At 42.5% G+C, this 20093-nt stretch overlaps 1 protein-coding gene, 1 non-coding gene and 1 pseudogene across 2 annotated transcripts; 1 reads left to right on the top strand and 2 right to left on the bottom strand.

The window, feature by feature from the left end:
- Window positions 1-733: 733 nt before the first annotated feature.
- LOC133792045 (uncharacterized) lies at window positions 734-4251 on the bottom strand (annotated as a pseudogene).
- Window positions 4252-5727, bottom strand: LOC133792044 (uncharacterized). Its single transcript, XM_062229952.1, has one exon. The coding sequence runs from the start codon at window positions 5725-5727 to the stop codon at window positions 4252-4254; it is 1476 nt and encodes a 491-aa protein (XP_062085936.1).
- Window positions 5728-5959: 232 nt separating this feature from the next.
- Window positions 5960-6066, top strand: LOC133793362 (small nucleolar RNA R71). Its single transcript, XR_009874807.1, has one exon. It is a non-coding gene; the product is annotated as a small nucleolar RNA R71 (small nucleolar RNA).
- Window positions 6067-20093: the final 14027 nt, after the last annotated feature.

Below are 20093 nucleotides of genomic sequence, written 5' to 3'. Positions count from 1 at the left end.
AAAATATACACGAATAGAGAAACTAAAACCCCCAACAATAGCAACAACAGCCACAAATGTATATCTGAATAAAGGACTAGTACCCTAAATGGTTGCACTGAGCCGAGAGTGCCTTGGTGGAGAGAAGCGGTGCTCAACTAGGATACACGGAGCAGGGGTGCTGGAGAGAGATGGCTCTCGGCTGACCAAATTTTAGGCAGGGACTGTCGGATGCAGTTGGGGAGACGCACGAAGGGGTTGTGGCTCACTTGGCTGTGCTGGGTCGCTGCGTGATGGCAGGGAAGTGGCTCGGCCGTGGGTTTTCAGGAGGTGGAGAGGTGGAGAGGTTCGGGGCTGGGTCCGTGGGTTCGGCGGTGTGAGGAGATGGAAGGATGGGATGTGGTTTGCGGAGGCTGGTGGCTCGACGAGGATGAGTTGTGAGTGGCAGCGGAGGGATTTCTGGGCTTGGGGTTGCAGAGGCGGCTGTGGTCGACGAGGTGTCTGGGTGATTCGGTGAGGGTGCACTAAATATATATATATATATACAGATATATATATATAATAAAGGTAAGATACTAATATATTTAAGAAAAGTATTATATAATAAAAGTAATATATAATAAAAGTGAAATACGAATATATATATATAATAAAAGTCAAAATAAAAGAGAGTAATTTCTTTTATTATTATTATTATGCTTTTTGTTTTTGTTTTTGTTTTTTTTTTCTTGCAGATAAATATATATATATAAAGTACACCATTAACGTGCTGTGATGTTGACTGCTGAAAGTGTGGGCTCTGCGTAATTCGGCTGAGGTGAGGATCGTGAGAAAGGAAAGATGGAGGTAAATTGATCAGAAGAACAATGCTCCCAGTTGATATAGAAATGCAAGAGCATAGCATTTTTCCTCCTGCGACCCTGCTAAATGCTGAAGCAATGATATAGCAACTCACCACTCCAGAAAAATAATGCCTCTGCCCAGACTCCTTTGCTTAGCCTACTCCCAGTTTTACCAACTCCTGGCTGACCTGTTTCTTTATTTCTTTTTTTTTTCTTTTTTTTTTCAAGGGGTAATACACCCCAAACTTAGTTACATACATTATTTATTTACAAACTGTCTATTGCACTCATGGGTTGCCCAAGTGTGACACAAGAAATGCAGGGCAACCCATAGTCTTTCTCCTTCAAGCATCCTTCAGACTGACGGAGGTCTTTTCTCTGTCGACCTCCCCACCCCAGTAGTGCTTCAGCCTTTGCCCATTAACTTTGAACTCCCTCCCGGACTGATCTTCTCGGACTAAAACAACTCCAAAAGGGTAGACTTCAGTCACTGTGAAGGGACCCGACCAACGAGATTTTAGCTTGCCAGGAAACAGTTTCAACCTGGAATTAAACAACAAGACCTTCTGGTTCTTCTCAAACACCCGCTCCTTAATTCTTTGATCATGCCACTTCTTTGTTTTCTCTTTATACAGCTTGGCGTTTTCATAGGCAAACAACCGCATCTCGTCCAGTTCATTCAGCTGCAGTTTTCTTGCTTCTCCAGCAACTACAAGATCCAAATTTAACTTCTTCAATGCCCAAAATGCCTTATGTTCTAACTCCACAGGAAGATGAAACGCCTTCCCGAAGACTAAGCGATAAGGTGACATGCCTAGAGGAGTCTTAAAAGCTGTCCTGTATGCCCAAAGCGCATCATCTAGCCGCTATGACCAGTCCTTGCGGCTTGGGTTCACCACCTTTTCTAGAATCCCTTTTATCTCTCTATTTGAAATTTCTGCCTGCCCGTTAGTCTGGGGGTGATAAGCTGTGGCTATCTTGTGTTTGACGCTGTATTTGGCTAGCAAGGCAGCCAATATTTTGTTTACAAAGTGGGTTCCGTCATCACTGATCAACGCCCTTGGAGTCCCAAACCTTGTAAACACATGCTTATGCAAAAATTTCATCACTACCTTAGCATCATTTGTGGGGCTAGCCACTGCCTCTACCCATTTTGACACATAGTCAACAGCCACCAGAATGTATAAGTTCCTAAAGGACTGTGGGAATGGCCCCATGAAATCGATTCCCCAGACGTCAAATAGTTCTACCTCCAAAATACAGTTCAACGGCATCTCATTCCTTGCTGAAATGTTGCCTACACGCTGGCAGCGGTCACACTTCTTAGCGAACTCATGAGCGTCTTTAAAAATGGATGGCCAATAATATCCAGATTGGAACACTTTAGTTGCTGTTCGCTGTCCACCAAAATGGCCACCATATGGGGCTGAATGGCAGTGCTCTAAGATGCTGGACACTTCATTTTCAGGCACACAACGCCTCATTATCTGGTCGGGGCACTGCTTGTAAAGATACGGTTCATCCCAGTAATAAAATCTGATGTCATGAAGAAACTTTTTCAGTTGCTGTTTGTTGAAGTCAGGTGGCTGTACTCCACTTACTAAATAATTCACCACATCCGCGTACCATGGGCACTTTCCTGGTCTAAAACTAGCAGCTGCTCATCTGGAAAGGAGTCTTGAATCTGTGTTTCTGCCTCACTGGTGATGCTGCTGTGATTTCTGGTTTCCATCCTTGACAAGTGATCTGCCACCTGGTTTTCAGTACCTTTCCTATCACGTATTTCCAGATCAAATTCTTGCAGTAGCAAGACCCAGCGGATTAGCCTTGGTTTAGACTCCTTCTTGGCTATTAAGTATTTGATTGCTGAATGGTCAGTGAAAACAATAACCTTTGTACCCACTAGATAAGATCTAAATTTCTCAAAAGCGAAGACCACAGCCAGCAGCTCTTTCTCGGTGGTGGAGTAATTTATCTGAGCATCAACCAGCGTTTTACTTGCATAATAGATGGAATGAAAGATTTTTCCTCTCCGCTGTCCAAGGACTGCTCCAATAGCAAAATCGCTAGCGTCGCACATGAGTTCAAAGGGCAAAGACCAGTCGGGTGCTACAATTACTGGGGCTGTTATGAGAGCTGTTTTTAACTTTAAAAATGCTTCTTGGCACTCAGCAGTAAAGTCAAATGTGCAGTTTTGTTCCAGCAAGGTACACAAAGGTTTAGACACCTTAGAAAAATCTTTAATGAAGCGCCTGTAAAAACCAGCGTGTCTAAGAAAACTCCTTATTCCTTTCACTGTAGTAGGGGATGGTAACTTCTCAATGACTTCCAACTTTGCCTTGTCTACTTCGATCCCCTTTCTAGAAACTTTGTGGCCCAACACGATACCCTCTTGTACCATAAAATGAAACTTTTCCCAATTTAGTACCAAGTGGGTCTCTTCACATCTTGTTAGAACCTTCTCTAAATTCGCCAAACAGCCTGCAAAAGAGTCGCCATAGACTGAAAAATCGTCCATAAAAATCTCTAAAATATTTTCTGCCATGTCTAAGAAGATTGCCATCATGCACCTTTGAAAGGTGGCTGGTGCGTTGCACAAACCGAAAGGCATCCGTCTAAAAGCGAACGTCCCATAGGGGCAGGTGAACGTGGTTTTCTCTTAGTCTTCCGGGGCTATAGAAATCTGATTATAGCCAGAATAACCGTCAAAAAAGCAGAAAAATTCTTTCCCAGCCAAGCGGTCAAACATCTGATCAATGAACGGCAATGGGAAATGGTCCTTCCTTGTAGCTTTATTTAATTTGCTGTAATCCATGCATACCCTCCATCCAGTCACTGTGAAAGTAGGAATCAATTCGTTGTTGTCATTTGTCACCACTGTAACCCCTCCTTTCTTAGGAGCGCACTGGACTGGGCTAACCCATGAACTATTGGAAATCGGATAAATAATGCCATAGTCAAGCCACTTGATAACTTCTTTTCTGACTACATCTTTCATCACTGGATTTAATCTTCTCTGCTGCTCCACAGAAGTGCTACAATCAGATTCCAGCAAAATTTTATGCATGCACAAAGCTGGGCTGATCCCTTGTATATCGGCCATAGTCCAGCCAATAGCCTTCTTATGTTGTCTCAGTAACTCCAGCAAAGACCCCTCAGCATTAGCTTCTAAATAGGAAGAAATTATCACTGGCAGAGTGTCATTGTCTCCCAAATAAACATATTTCAAATGGCTGGGCAGCGGCTTTAATTCCAGTTGAGGTGGCTCTTGGATGGACGGTTTTGGTGGCTGGAAATGTTTTTCAGGCAAGTTCAAAGCTTCGAAAAAATTATTGAATTTTCTGGCTGGTTTGCAAGAATCCACCCAAGTAACTTGCGTTTCTTCTTCACTGCTAGAATCATCATAATCTTCAAAAATCTGGGTGCCCATTTAAGCCATATCAACCCTCTTATTAAATCTCTCAGCCACAAGCGTCTCAATCACATCAATACTAGAGCATTCTTCTATTTCGTCAGGAAACTTCATTGCCTTGAACACGCTGAAAGTAACTTGCTGATCATTAACTCTCATAGTGAGTTCCCCATTCTGCACATCAATTAAAGTACGCTCTGTAGCAAGGAACGGCCGCCCCAATATAATTGGCACTTCTCTGTCAGCTTCATAATCCAAGATAATAAAGTCGGCTGGGAAAATAAATTTGTCAACCTGCACTAAAACATCCTCAATTTTCCCTTCAGGATGGGCCATAGATCTATCCGCTAGCTGCAATGTAACAGTTGTAGGCCTCGCTTCACCAATACCAAGCTTCTTAAAAATTGGCATCGGCATAAGATTAATACTGGCGCCCAAATCACACAACGCCCTTCCAACATCCCGTCCCCCAATAGAACAAGGGATCGTAAAACTGCCAGGGTCCTTCAATTTTGGAGGGATTTTACTCTTCAACATAGCGCTGCAACCCTCTGTAAGAGCAACAGTTTCGAACTCCCCCAGCCTTCTCTTTTTCGTCAAAATATCTTTTAAAAATTTGACGTAGTTTGGCATTTGTTCCAAGGCTTCCACCAAGGGAATGTTAATATGGAGCTGTTTTAACACATCCAGAAACACCCTGAACTGCCCATCTTGCTGCTGTTTGCGAAATCGCTGAGGAAATGGTAGGGGCGGTTTTGGTATAGACTTTACTGGAACATATTGCTGACCCGATGCTGTATCAACTGAGCCAGTTTCAGTAACTTCTTTTGCTGATTTTTTACTAGATTCTCCTTCAGTTTGGATTGAAGTGGGCTCCCCACTGCCCTTTATTTTCTCCTCAGAATTTTCCAGAATTTTTCCACTCCTTAGATTGATAGCCTTGCAATGTTCCTTCCCATCTCTCCTTGGATTCTCCGTGTCACTAGGCAAAGAACCTTGAGGCCTATTTTTTAATTCATTGGCTAATTGCCCCAGCTGCATTTCAAGGTTTCGAAGAGATGCTGCCTGACTCTGTATCATTGCATCATTCTTGGCCATATAATCCCTCATTAAACTCTCCAAAGAATTGGATTGAGAGTTTTGAGGGTGCTGTGGTTGCGAAGTCCTTGGCTGCTGAGAAAAACCTGGTGGATAAGCTTGCTTTCCTGGTACTGGTGCGTTGCTGGAACTTGCTCCTTGACCCCCCCCCCCCCCCCAAGATAGATTCGGATGCTGCCTCCAAGATGGGTTATACGAATTTGAGTATGGGCCACTGTTTCGGTTAAAATTCTGGTTTCCCACATAACAAACTGCTGCTGGGTTAGAAGGGCAATTTTCAAACATGTGCCCATCTCCACAATATACACAAGAAATGTCTCCACTTTGAATAGCAGCAGCTGGCTGAATGTTGTTCCCCAAACTCAGATTTTTCAAAATATTAGTCATGGAGGCCATTTGGGTTGTCAAAGCTGTTACTGCATCTACTTCAAGAACCCCCGCCACTTTTCTACTTTGCGGAGCTCTTGTGTTGGACCATTAATAATTGTTGCTTGCAATTCTCTCCAAAATTTCGAATGCTTCATTATAAGACTTGGACAAGATAGCACCATTGGCTGAGGCATCTAACACCATTCTAGAAACTGCATTGAGGCCATTATAGAAGGTCTCCATCTGTATACAGTGCGGGATGCCGTGGTGTGGACATTTTCTTAAAAGCTCTTTGAATCTCTCCCACGCGCCACTAGTGGACTCATCTTCCAGCTACTGAAATGACATGATTTCACTTCTAAACTTTGCATTTCTGGTGGGAGGGAAGTACTTTCTTAGAAATTTCTCAGCCAAGTCATTCCAATTTGTAACCGAATCAAGAGGCAAAGTGTTGAGCCATGATCTAGCTCGGTCTCTTAATGAGAATGGAAATAGCTTCAGCCTTAATGCTTCTTCACTCACTCCTTGAAGCTTGAAGGAATCGCTCACCTCCAAGAATGAACAGAGGTGGAGATGAGGATCCTCCGTTGGCATCCCACTGAACTGCCCCACGGTTTGGAGCATTTGAAACATCACTGGCTTGAGCTCGAATTGAGCTGCTTGTATTTCTGGCCTCACAATGCCTGGATTTAGCTCATTAAACATGGGGGCAGCATATTCCCGTATTGCTCTGGCTCTGTCATCCGCCAAAACAATGGGATTAGTAACTTGCTGGCCATCCCCCTCATCATCAACACGTTCAGCCATAGTGCCTCGGCTTTTAGCCTTTTGATCCTTTCTCCTTTTTCTGAAAGTACGTTCGATCTCGGGGTCAATAGGAGCAAGTTCAAAGTCTTCTTGTTAGTTCATACACTAGAGAAACTGAAATTAAACAGCCAGAACAAACAGATTTAAAAACAACAGAAATAAATTGCAAATTAGTTGATAAAACAGAATTTAATTTTAAATCCCCGGCAACGGCGCCAAAAACTTGTTGCGAAAATTATAGCAATTAAAATACGCAAGTATACGTAGCCGCACAAGTAATATAATGGTAAATGAGTATCGTCTCCACAGGGATTTGAAACTAAATAAATGCAAAATCAACTAAAAACAATTCAAGAAGACAATAACCAATTCAAAGGAATAATGGGTAAATGAATCTGGAATGAAAAGTATATATCCAGAATTAATTAAACTAAAATAATGGAACCAAGAGAAATCAAGTCTGTGAGAAATTTATATGTGAACAAGTGATCTGGGTGGTTAATCCCCCTATAATTTCTTTCCAGTTGTTATAGCATAAGTTCAGCAATGGCTCAGCAATTACATCAGAGTTAACAGATTTCCAAAAACACCCAGTAAGTTTTTTCCAAAACCCACTATATATTGTCTACAACCCCCTCGACACATTCCTGCATTAAACCAGATTGCAAACAGTCTATTAAGCATCAAATCTTGTGTTATACAAGGCAGCAAAATATCCCTATTTCACCACTAAAATTTACCTACAAATAGGCAAGTTTCTTGCATCAATTAAATGGGTTCAGCTAGCTTAAGTTTTTCCAAACTTAGATCTAGCTCAGTAATTGTTAATTATGGCCAGTAAATAACAATCAATAGCATTAATCACATTTAATTGAACAAAGATACAACTACTTCAGCCATGCATCAAGAGATTCATTCATAATATAAGGTTCATAACCACCCAAATCCTTAGAGTATTAGTTCATGTCTGAAATGAAAAGTACAAAACCAGTAGCAAATATAGTATCCATAGAGTTGTTCACAGTTGAAATGGAGAGAAAAACTAATACAAAATTAAAAGGAAGAAGGAAAGAGTAGAATGAATTGATGAGCTCAAGTCCTCCTAAGTGTCTGCCGTGGTCCTCTTCCCTTTTCGGTATTTTCTCTCTGTTTTTCTTCAGCTCCTCCTGTACTTTTTTTTTCTCTCTTCCAAAATGGTGATAATAATCTCCTCAGAATAATTGGTACCCTTATGTTGCAGCTGCCCCCTCTTTTTAGGGTACTTTCCTTTACCCTAATAGGAAAGTCAATTCCCACCTTGTCCTCCAAGTGCCACATCACCCAGCTGACTTAAGTTATTAAAATTCTAGCCACATAGGCGCTGATTTCACTCATTAAGTCCAGCTGTCTTCTAACCACGTCACCTGCCTGATCCCTTGCATTGTTGTGTGGTGATGCTACAGCATTGAAGTAGCAACACGCCCCTTTCAGAATTCGTTTTTCTCCTTGCTTCCAGCAGTTCCCTTTCACATATTTTGTAAGCTTCCTTTCCTGATTAATACAACACAGTAATTTACATAAAAACACTGAAAAATATTACAATACAAACCTAACTCTTACCCAGACTCACTACCTAGAATAACACACTAAAACTGACAAAATTACATGAAATAAGGACTCATTACTCTTTTTAATTTTGAAAAGCAAGTTCAAAGATTATAAAAATAACTCTAAATCCTAGAGTTATCACCTATCTTTTTTTCTCATCGGTCTTTTTTCAATACTTCATCATTTTCCCTGATTTGTGATGCCACGTGCCACTTTCTCATTCGCCACATCATCCTTGGATTTTCGACGGATAACATTTATCCCTCAAGTTTATCGTGATGTGTTCAACATTACGGTAAACTTGATCTTGGCCTGAGAAACATATCATAGAAGTACTTTAATAGCAAAGTCCCTCGCGACATTAGTAGTACTTTTATCAACTATCAATAATTTGCTCAGCACGAATTTTTCAAGGATAATTGGTAATTCCTAAAAATAATTAGATTTTTCAAGGAAAATTTATTTCCTAAAAATCTTGTATATTTTTCAAGGAAATTTGAAGCCCTAAAAATATAACATATTTTTCAAGGAGTTCGAAGTCCTAAGAATATAATATATTTTTCTGGGATATTAATTCTTAAAAATACAAAATATTTTTCAAGGAATTTGAATTTTTAACCATACCAAATATTTTTCAAGGATTTTGAAATCCTAAAAATATATGGTTAGCCTGGGAGGCTATAAGTAGGGTGTTGCGATATTTTTGCTATGCAAGTGCACACAGTCGCAGTTCGTAATAAAATGGTAAAAACCAAGTATCGTCCTCAAGGACTGATTTTTCAATTACCAATCAATCAATCTTTTAATTCTATTTGATTAAACAATTCTCAGAGATTTTTAAACTAAGAAAAATACTAACGAAGCACAATGAATAATTAAACAAATTAACAGAGAAAATACAATTAGGACAATTATGATCCTCTATTTTCCACCCTTTTATTTCCTAATGCAATAATTTATATCCCCTTCTCCCTATTCAAGAATAAGTTGCAAAAACAATTCATAATCTGGTCAAGATTTATAAAATTCAATCTAAATGACAACTTCCTATATTTCTATGGTAAGTTGAATCATGTCGAAGGCATTAACCACGCAACTCAGAAAAATAGGCAAATAATCTAGATACTTTCGTTCTAAATTAAATTTGCATCCAAACAATCAAAGCATATCAAATTTCACTTTTCAAATTTCAATTTGATTCATAAAATAGCAATTAGAGGTGATCAATCAATAATCGCACAATTAACATAGATTGCAAGGAATTGAAAGAGATGAAGAAGAACATCAATATTGCATTAAACCATAGCAAGGGTTTCCAAAAGATTCACATAAAATCCCTAAAAGAAAATTTAGCCTATGATATTCATTCTAGCCATATGATAGTTCAATTACAAACATGAAAATTCAAAGAAAAAGATGAAAAACCCAGCAACCAATCCTCCAAGATGGTGTTCTTACTCCAGCCGTCGTTCTCTGTTTAGACCTCCTTCAGTCGCACACTATGTTTCTCCAAAAATCCCTACCAAATTCCAAGTGAAAGGACCAAATTGCCCATCAAAAAATGATCATATCTGTGAAAATCGCGTCTCTAGCGCTGTAGCGCTACTTCTGGAGTGTTGTAGCGCTATTAACAGTGGCAAAATACCTCAAAATCTGGTGCACTAGCGCTGTAGCGCTCTTATTATGGCGTTGTAGCCCTAAAGTCAGAATCGACAAAACTCGGTTCGAACAGCCTGCAGCGTCATCTCATCGTATTTTGATCATAACTCCTTTGATATAACTTCGAATTGAATGATTAAAAAAGCTATGGAAAGATAAGAGAAATATCTACAACTTCTATTTCTAGAAGTGTTTCCAGAAAGTGAATAAATCATGGTAAAAATGCGGCTTGAAGTTTCAGACTTGCGTTATAGAACATAAACGACGTGTGTTGAGCCTCTTTAATGTAGTATTTTCCACACATAATGTCTTGAAACTCCACAATCAACACGAAATCCATCTTATTAATCATATTTAACATGTTTCTTCTCATTTCACTCCATATTATGCAATTGACCATTAAAACCTGAAACAAGAAGAAAACAAGCATAAATCTGCACTAAACAATCCTAAATAACTAAAAACACAACCTAAAACGATCTCTAAAACAAACCTAAAATGACCCTAACATAGGGCCTTATTTCTCACTTCCTTGCTCTGTGCACCTCACCCATAGGAGTCTCCAAGCCCGATTTCTCCAATTCTTCATCATACTTAGATCTTTATTTAAGTAAGTACTTTCTCGTAATCCTTACATCATTTAATTTAAATGTGCTTAGTTTCAGAAGAAATACTTTGAATCTTTGAGGAATCTTTCTGAATCTTCTTGTTTTGTTTATTTTGATCCAAAATAATTGACTTGTTTGAATCAAGTCTACGATTTCCCTAGAATTTCCTTAGCTTGGATGATTTTCAGGGTTACAAACCCTAGCACATGCGATTTCAGGTTTGTGAAACCCTAGGATAGGCGATTTCCAGGGATGTAAAAACCTAGGCCGACCACCTCTTTGAGATCCATTAGCCTAGCGATTTCTAGGATTCCAAACACTAGCATAGGTGATTTCCAGGGATGTCCATTCCCTCATGGGTCGACCACCCCTAGGGTTTCCATCATGGTCCGAGTACCTCTAGGGCTTCCCTTGAATTTTCCTTGCCTTATGCGATTTCCAATGATGTCCATTCCCTCATGGGTCGAGCAGTGTTTACCTCATGGACCAACCACCACACCCTTGGAAGACTTTTAGGGATCCAGGGTGGTCGGCCCAAGCATAAGCCGATCACCTGGGACCCTAAATTTTTTTCTCTTATCTTATGGATATCTTTGAGGTCTTCCTTGTACTTTACAATTTATTGGAGACTTGAACTTTAGTCCTCTAGCATTTTTTCGAGGTTCGCATCCCTGGGGTGGTCGGCCTAAGGTGGTAGGCTGACCACCTGTGCCCCTTCTTTCATGTTTTGTAATCTTAGGGACTCAGGGTGGTCGACCCAAGCTTAGTGTCTCTAGGCTGACCCACCTTTAAGACTTCAATCAATTTTTCCAAATCTAGGGGAGTCCTATGGTGGTCGGCCTGAGCTTAGTCTTACTGGGCCGACCCCCTACATATACTTTTTCCCTTGATTTCTTCATTTTTTCTATGTAGCTCATGGATTTGCCCCCATCTATTAGCTTCATTATGTTCACGTACTAACTTTACTCTTTATTTCTCCTTTGTTGCAGATGTCTAGCTCCTCTTCATCAAACAAGTCATCAAACAAGTCAGTAAGCGAGCGTACTCCCCAGAAGTTCTTGGAAAGGGTGAAAAGGATTTTCCCTCGCACCGCTTTATATTTGTTCAGTGAGGAAGACTTAATGAAAAGATATAGCCCAATGGCGAGAGTAAAATAGACAACTCAGAAACCTTCCGATGATGATCCTCATATTTCCAGGCACATCACTCAGGGCTCTTCGCCTGACTTTTCTTACATCTCTTCTCAGCATAGTACACCCCATGGCTCTCAAGGCATATCTCAGCGAAGTCATTCTTCTTAGCGGGACATGTCAGGTCAGAGAGACTCGTTGCGACGCCCTTTGCACCAGGATACCAGTTCGGTTCCCCATCACTCTTCTTCTTAGCAAGAACATATCGAGGGATATCATCGCCAGGCTACTCATCCTCAGGAGCGTTCTATTCACAGGTTCTAGTCTAAGGTTGTTCGTCCTCCTTCAAAGAGCAAGACAGTTTTGCTAGCTACATAGCTGTAAGAAGAAACGACAAAAAGAGTTCCATTCATCAGATTCTGGGCCACCTTTGCCAGTGAGATCATATGGAAATCGGTTGAGAAGCCTCGCCCTGCTGATTACAAGGTTGTGTGGTTCAAGGGGGCTGCCTCTAACATGACTGAAGAGAAGGCAAAGAACTTAAGGAAGACCTTTGACCTCTTTGGCGTGTCTATTACTATCCCTGGTCCAAATGACAGAGTTGAGGACCCCCCTTTGGGTATGTGCACTTGGACACGTTCTGCCATCAAGTCTGACGCCCTACTTCCTCTTCATCCATAATTCCGTAGCGTTACAGACTATTTTGGTATTAGTCCTTCTCAACTGGTTCCCAATGCGATCTTGGTGTTATTTGCATTGTACATTATCTATCACCGCAGAAAATGGGTTGCTCCAGTGCCTCACGAGATCCATTATTTATTTGACCTGAAGACAAACCCTTCTCAGTGCAACTCGGGGTATTTCCACTTCCACCATTATATGAGCGAGGGTACCAGCACCTTCTTGGAAGAGATCTCTTGAAATAGCAAAGCTTTCAGATATGCCGAAAACTATTTATTCATTAAGGATGCAGAGGCTAACTACTCAAAGTTTAAGCATGTTGGGCCTTTTTATAGACCGTTTCCGACCTATGATGTGACAGTTAGGGCCAAGGCATTGATTGCCATGACCCTTGAGGAGAAGAATGTCAAGACTCTCATTACTTTAGAGAACCTTAGGAAGGTTGGGATGTTTCCTCCTACTATAGCCGATGTTTCTATTGACGATGGTCTTGAGCCCGTGAACACCATAGACTTTCCGGGACCCATTTTGTTGAGGAGGTACCTTCTTTTCTTGTGGTAGCGGGACAAGATGGTGATGAGGTGGGTTCATCTGTCGTGTACTCATCGCTTGCTTCAGATGACTTTTATGAGACTACGTTCGAGCCCGAATCTCGTTTAGAAGGTTCGACAATTTATCACCTTTATTTTATGATTCATTTGTGCATAATATCATTCTAACATTTGATCTTCTTTTCCAGGCTTAGACATGTTTGGTTTTGTTCATACCCAGCAAAGGTCGACTCCCACCGAGGCTAGTCCTTCTGTCCGAGCGTCTAAAAGGGCTTGGGTTGAGGCTGAGTCGATAATGGAGGTTCCTCTCGAGGTGCCTCCTCCGACTCCTTTGTCGTATAGTCTAGTTGCAGAGGTAGAGCCATCTCTGCCTACACCAGTTCCTCCCATCTTCACTGATGCGGGTGCCTTCAATTCTATGCCTGCTCCCTTATCTGAGCCACACCAATTTGCTATACAGAACTTAGGTCCCATCATGGACCGAGCGTCTCATCTGGAGCAGAAAACAATAAATTTTAATGGGATTAAGAATGAGGACTTGAGCACCATCCTAACGAAGTCACTCCTAGACACTGAGAGTGTGAGTCCTTTACAGTTCTCTTCTTTTATCGTTATCTTGTAATCTGACATTTATCTAACACCTGTATGTGTATTGCAGGCACTGATGCTAGTCTCTCATGTCTGTGATAGGTCTGTGGAGTATACCTCTACGCTCTCCAACCTTCATTCTGAGCTTGATGCTGTCTGCCAAGAGGTGCTGGACCTTAGGTGAGTTCTTGGCTCTAGAGATGCTGACATTGCTTCGAAGGATGAAGAGATCAACACCCTCCGTAGTATCGTGGAGCTCAAACAGCAGGAAGTGACTGAGTTGGCTCTTAGGATAACCCAGCTGGAGGGGAAACTTGCCTATCAACTCCAACAGTCTGAAGCTGAGAAAGAGAAGTTGATTGCTGTCATGGACCAAATGTAGAAGGATGCTCTTGTTGAGAAGGAGCAAGAGGTGAAAGCTTCCCAGGACATGGCTCGAGAGGAGTATTCAGAGACAACTTTCTCTTGCTTCTACTTGATTTGGAAGTCCAACAAAGATTTGAACTTGGATTTCCTTCTCGAGAAGACGCGAGCAAAGGAGCTTAGGAAGTGTCTGGCTCGTGAGGCTTCCGAGGTTCAGGGTGGTCTTTCAGATGATACTCCTTGCCCTAGTTAGTCTTCTCTTGGTCTTTTATTCTATCTTTCTTTTCATGCCATTGGTGCGGCATCTTGTACTTGATAGTTTTTACATATGACATTTTTATGGCTTTATGCTTTTTTGTTATGAGTACTCAGTGTATTGGTTGAAATTTTTTATCTCCAATGTTTACTAAGTATATCAACTCACAACCCTCATTGGTTCAAGTATTAATATACTCTGAACACATATTTCACGTGCCATACTAACCTTACTCCTTTACGTTTTTCATGCTAACAACCATGGTAATGTGAGTAGTACGATACTTCACCAAGTACCATGAACAAAATGGTCAGGTCAAAAACCCCATGGGTGATAGGCCGACCACCCTATAAGGGACATGGCTAGGAGTCTCCCTACCAATGCCTTTTTTTGTTTTTGTTTTTTGCACTTTCGGAACATATGTTGAACAAATGTCCTAGAAAAACTTGAGATTGCTTAGTACTTAAGGTCATGCCCTCATTTCTTGTGTATACCCCGATCGGTATGTACTATATGCCCCCCAAGTGATTATGGGTTTAAAAGCCTTGGTCACTTGCTACTTGGCCATTCTTTTCTTTGAGCATTTAGACACATAGTACTCTCCTTTTCACCCAATGATGCAAGCAGCAAATGCTTGTCCTTCATTGGTAGTCGGGTGATGGTTTCATACTCAGTAGTAATGATACCTATACACAGAAGCAGATTGTGTAGCAAGTGTCAATCACGATCTAGGTAATCTCTAGTGTACTCGTTATAATGATTGTAGACATAAGTGTCTAAGTTGGACCAAGCGGGTCTAGATGGGCTAATCGAGCCTGTAACGAGTCTTAGATCAACTTATCGATTGGTCCCTCAAGGACCGAATTTGATTGTGATGATGGCAACTAGTCCTCAGACCAGTATCTTTTGTTGATCGTATTGGTCGATAGGTTCCTCAAGAACCAAGATCGAATATGATCAAATAAATTGGCGACAAGGTCCTTGGACTGGTCTCTTGTTTGGATCTTATGGATCGATGGGCTCCTCAGGAACCAAAATTGAACATGATCAAATAGTTTGGCAACAAGGTCCTCGAACCAATCTCTTATTCGAATCTTATTGGTTGATAGGCTCCTCAAGAACCAAGATCGAACATGATCCATAATTTGACGACAAGGTTCTAGGACCTGTCTCTCTTGTTGATCGTGTGGGTCGATAGGTTCCTCAAGAACCAGAATCGAACATGATCAAATAGTTTGGTGACAAGGTCCTCGGACCAGTCTCTTATTTGGATCTTATGGGTCAATAGGTTCCTCAAGAACCAATATCGAACATGATCCATAAATTTGGTGACAAGGTCCTAGGACCTGTCTCTCGTATGGGTCGATAGGCTCCTCAAGAACCAAGATTGAACATGATCCATTAATTTGGTGACAAGGTCCTAGGACCTGTCTCTTTTGGATCGTATGGGTTGATAGGCTCCTCAAGAACCAAGATCGAACATGATCCATTAATTTGGCAACAAGGTCCTAGGACCTGTCTCTCTTTTGGATCGCATGGGTCCATAGGCTCCTCAAGAACCAAGATCGAACATGATCCATTAATTTGGCGATAAGGTCCTAAAACCTGTCTCTCTTTTGGATCGTATGGGTCGATAGGCTCCTTAAGAACCAAGATCGAACATGATCCATTAATTTGGTGACAAGGTCCTAGAACCTGTCTCTTGTTGAATGTAATTTAAAGAATTAAGAGAAATTTAATAAATTAAATTCATTCATTGAAGCACAATGCATGTTACATAAATAATTTGAAAATTACTACATTTGCAAATTGAAACTTGCGTCGCTGCTAAACAACTTCACTGATAGTATAAGCGGAGGTGTTCACCATTCTAGTACTTTTTGATTTGTTCTCCATTCAGTCGAGCTATCTTGTACGTCCCTGGTGGGATCACTTCCTCCACAAGGTATGGCACTTCCCAGTTTAGTCCTAGTACCCCTGCTGTAGTGTCCTTAGTGTTTAGGAACACCCTCCTGAGTACTAAGTCCCAACTTGGAATTTTCGATCTTTCACTGTGGAGTTGAAGTATCTGGCCACTTTTTGTTGATGTGCTGCTACTCTGAGACTTGCCTTTTCTCGTCTTTCTTTGATTAAATCGAGCGACTCTTCTATCAGTTGATGGTTCCTCCCCTGGTCGTACAAAATTCGGTGAACATATCACAGTCGAATTGAGTCCCATTGTCTGAGACTATCTTCCTTGGTAGGCCAAATCGACATATGATATTCTTCACTACAAAGTCTAAGACTTTCTTCGAGGTTATGGTGGTGAGCAGTTCTACTTCAGTCCATTTGGTGAAGTAGTCCACGAATACAACAACAAATTGGACTCCTCCCCTTCCCATAGGTAGCTTTCTGATCAGGTTGATCCCCCACACAGTGAAGGGCCAAGGGCTTTGCATTTTTGTTAATTCGTTAGGTGCAGCACAGGTTATCTTGGAGAACATCTGACACTTGTGGCATCTTCTGACATACTCCATCGAGTCTTCATTCATCGTCGGCCAAAAGTATCCTTGTCTTATGATTTTCTTTGATAGGCTCTGCCGATTAGTGTGATCTCCACAAAACCCCTCGTGTACCTCGATCATTAATAGCTTTGATTGGTCAGGTGTAACGCACCTTAGCAGTGGTAGGGAGTACCCTCGTCGGCACAGGACCCCTTCGACTATCATATATCGTGCAACTTGTCTCACCAACTTCCTTGCTTTGTTTTGATCAATGGGTACTACTCCTTGGTTGAGATAGTTAATAATAGGGGTCATCCATATATCTCCTAACTCAATAGGTAGTGCCTCCTACTCGGTTATGCTTCTTCCGCCAAGTATTCGACGGGAATGACATTCAGGGTGTTTGCATCTTTGGCACTAGAAAGCTTGGCTAAGGCATCAACACTGGCATTCTACTATCTCGGGACTTGTATAATTGAGTATTTCTTGAACCGCGCTAACAAGTCCTTCACCTTGTTCAGGTACTGCACCATCCTAAGTTCCTTGGCTTGATACTCCCCCAGTACCTGGTACACCACTAGCTGGGAATCGCTGAATATCTTCAAGGACTGTGCATGCACATCCTGAGACAAGCGTAATCCTGCTAATAATGCCTCGTACTCAGCCTCGTTGTTTGAAGCGCTGAATCCAAATCTGAGAGCACAATGGAATCAGTGATTTTCCGAAGTGATCAGTATGATTCCTACGCCTAATTTGTGTTCATTGGATGCTCCATCAACATATAGCTTCCATACAAGAGTATCTCCTTCATTCTCGGTATCTCCATTTTCTGATTGGTAGGAAGGGTCTTCAAGGTTGGTGCCTTCGACTATGAAGTCTGCCAATGCTTGTCCTTTTATCATCGTCCTCGAATGATAAGTGATATCAAACTGTCCTAGTTCCATAGCCCACTTGAGTAATCATCTCAATGCCTCTGGTTTCTGAAGAACTTGTCTCAATGGTTGATCGGTCAGGACTCATATCGAGTGAGCTTGGAAGTATGGATGCAGTTTTCGAGAGGTGACTACTAAACAGTAGGCAAGTTTTTCAAGAGGGGATACCTAGACTCCACACCTACTAGCCTTTTACTGATATAGTACACATGGTGTTGTACCCTGTTCTCTCCTTTTACCAAGGCAGCGCTGATTGCATGCTTGGTGATTGCCAAATATATGAATAGTACTTCACCATATATTGGCTTCGCTAGGACAGGAGGTTGAGCGAAATGCACCTTCAAGGTTTAGAAAGCTTCCTCACATTCCTCGATCCATTGGATTTTCTTGCTGCCCCTCAGTAAGTTAAAGAAAGGGACACACTTGTCCGTAGACATTGATATGAACCTACTGAGGGTAGCTACTCTCCCAGTTAAGCTTGATTGTGGTAGGTGACTTCATATAGATCAACACTTTGATCTTCTCGGGGTGAGCCTCGATTCTGCGTGAATTGACTATTGTTGATGCTCAAAATCTCACCAAGGGAAAATATGAGATCGATGCCATAAAGCCCCCATTTACACGACATATAAGCCATGGCCTCACTCGGCCACGATAGGACACCAGGTGGCCTCGCTCGGCCACGCCCGCACGTACCAGGTGGCCTCGCTCGGCCACGCCCGCACGCCTGGTGGCCTTGCAAATATGGGCACGCGTCATCTAGGCCCGAATGGCCTCGCCCATGCCCACGGAGTGGCCTCGCCATCTAGGCCCCGTGGTGGCCTCGCCCATGCCCACGGAGTGGCCTCACCATCTAGGCCCCGTGGTGGCCTCGCCCATGCCCACGGAGTGGCCTCGCCATCTAGGCCCCGTGGTGGCCTCGCCCATGCCCACGGAGTGGCCTCGCCATCTAGGCCCCGTGGTGGCCTCGCCCATGCCCACGGAGTGGCCTCGCCATCTAGGCCCCGTGGTGGCCTCGCCCATGCCCACGGAGTGGCCTCGCCATCTAGGCCCCGTGGTGGCCTCGCCCATGCCCACGGAATGGCCTCGTCATCTAGGCCCCGTGGTAGCCTCGCCCATGCCCATGGAATGGCCTCGCCATCTAGGCTCCGTGGTGGCCTCGCCCATGGCCTCATGGGGGTCACATCCGCAACACACTCAGCCTCGCGAACAGTCAAGAGAGCCGCGCCATCAATAAGCCTGCCAAGGGGGCCCCGCGAAGGAATGAGAGCTACGTCACCTAGTGGCCACGTAAGTAGAGCCATGCGCCAAGGGTCCCATTCCTTACACCTTAAGACCCCTATGCTTAGAGGCTCCAGTACGAGTCGAATAGGACATACTTGTACGGCCTAGTACTGAGTACGGACATCAGTACCAGTGGGACTGCTGGGATAAGAGTTATGGCCCATACGTCTATAGCCAAGGGTCAGAGTCGACACCACTACCACCTGCGCCACTATGCCTACCACCACTCATCAGACACGGGTACAGACAAGAAGTGGAGACATCCTCCTGACACCTGCTCCTGTACTAGATGTACGACCATAACCTCTGAAGCCACTCCCCTGACATAGTACTTATGTACCACTTGGTCTCCTGGACCACCATGTACCTAAGGCCATTAGAGCCTACTATAAAATGAACTGGAACACCACCTGAAAGGGGGTTGGAAGTTTTACTGTAGCAAAGGCTGGAGAGTTAATGAAAGATTGATTGATTTCTCCATTGTTATTCTGTCATAATTCTTGAGTTATTGCTTTGATTTCTATAGCTTTTTTATTGACGTTCCTAACTTGATAATTTCTTCCAACTCAACTTAGTTGACGAGTTCTCACCTTCAACAACTACGTATCTGAGAAACATACTAGAACCAACTCCAAACGAGCAATTAAGAAGGTTCCTCCAAGTCTCGAACATGCCCTCCAGCTTCTTTGGACTTGATCGACATGTCATCGATGTATACCTCCATATTTTTGCCGATCAAGTCTCGAAACATGCCATTCATAAATGCTGGTAGGTGGCTCTTGTGTTCTTCAAGTCGGATGACTTCACCTTATAACAGTACAATCCCTTGTTTGTCCGGAAGCTGGTATGTTCCTCATCGGGAGGGTGCATACTTATTTGATTATACCAAGAATACGCATCCATGAATGAGAGTATTTCATGTCCTACCGTTGCATCGACCAGTTGGTCTATTATGGGTAGTGGGAAGTAGTCTTTGGGGCAGACCTTGTTTAGATCTGTGAAGTCCATGCATGTTCTCCACTTCCCGTTTGGCTTTGGGACCAGCATGGGGTTTGATACCCAATCTGGGTAATAGGCCTCCCTTATAAAACCATTTTACTTAAGCTGCTCGACTTCCTCCTTCTGGGCTTGAGATCTGTCTTTGTCAAGCAGTCTCCTTTTGTCACATTCTGGATAGCCAAGATCGCTACACCATGTACTTATAAAGGTGCAGGACTTGCTAATCAAGTCATTTAATGAAAATGTGATACTGAAACCACTAATGAACTAGGGTTAAAAGGGTTTTGGTCTCAAAAGTGTACATCTTATATAACAAAACATTTTACACATGGGATCCCAAAAACGAACAGCGTTCGAAAGTCAGTTTACTAAATTTCCAAAGTTTAAACAATCACTAGCCATTCTAAGGAAAAACAAGAGTTTATGGTTTCCCCTGTTCCTGTCTTCCCCTCAACCGTGTGGGCT

Source organism: Humulus lupulus, chromosome 7 (assembly GCF_963169125.1).
Source record: "Humulus lupulus chromosome 7, drHumLupu1.1, whole genome shotgun sequence".
NCBI classification, from domain to species: domain Eukaryota; kingdom Viridiplantae; phylum Streptophyta; class Magnoliopsida; order Rosales; family Cannabaceae; genus Humulus; species Humulus lupulus.
This window is presented reverse-complemented; position numbering and strand designations above follow the sequence as displayed.

Excerpts from the sequence above, each read along its gene's own strand:
- LOC133792044 (XM_062229952.1), bottom strand. The coding sequence starts at position 5,727 with ATGGCCTCCATGACTAATATTTTGAAAAATCTGAGTTTGGGGAACAAC.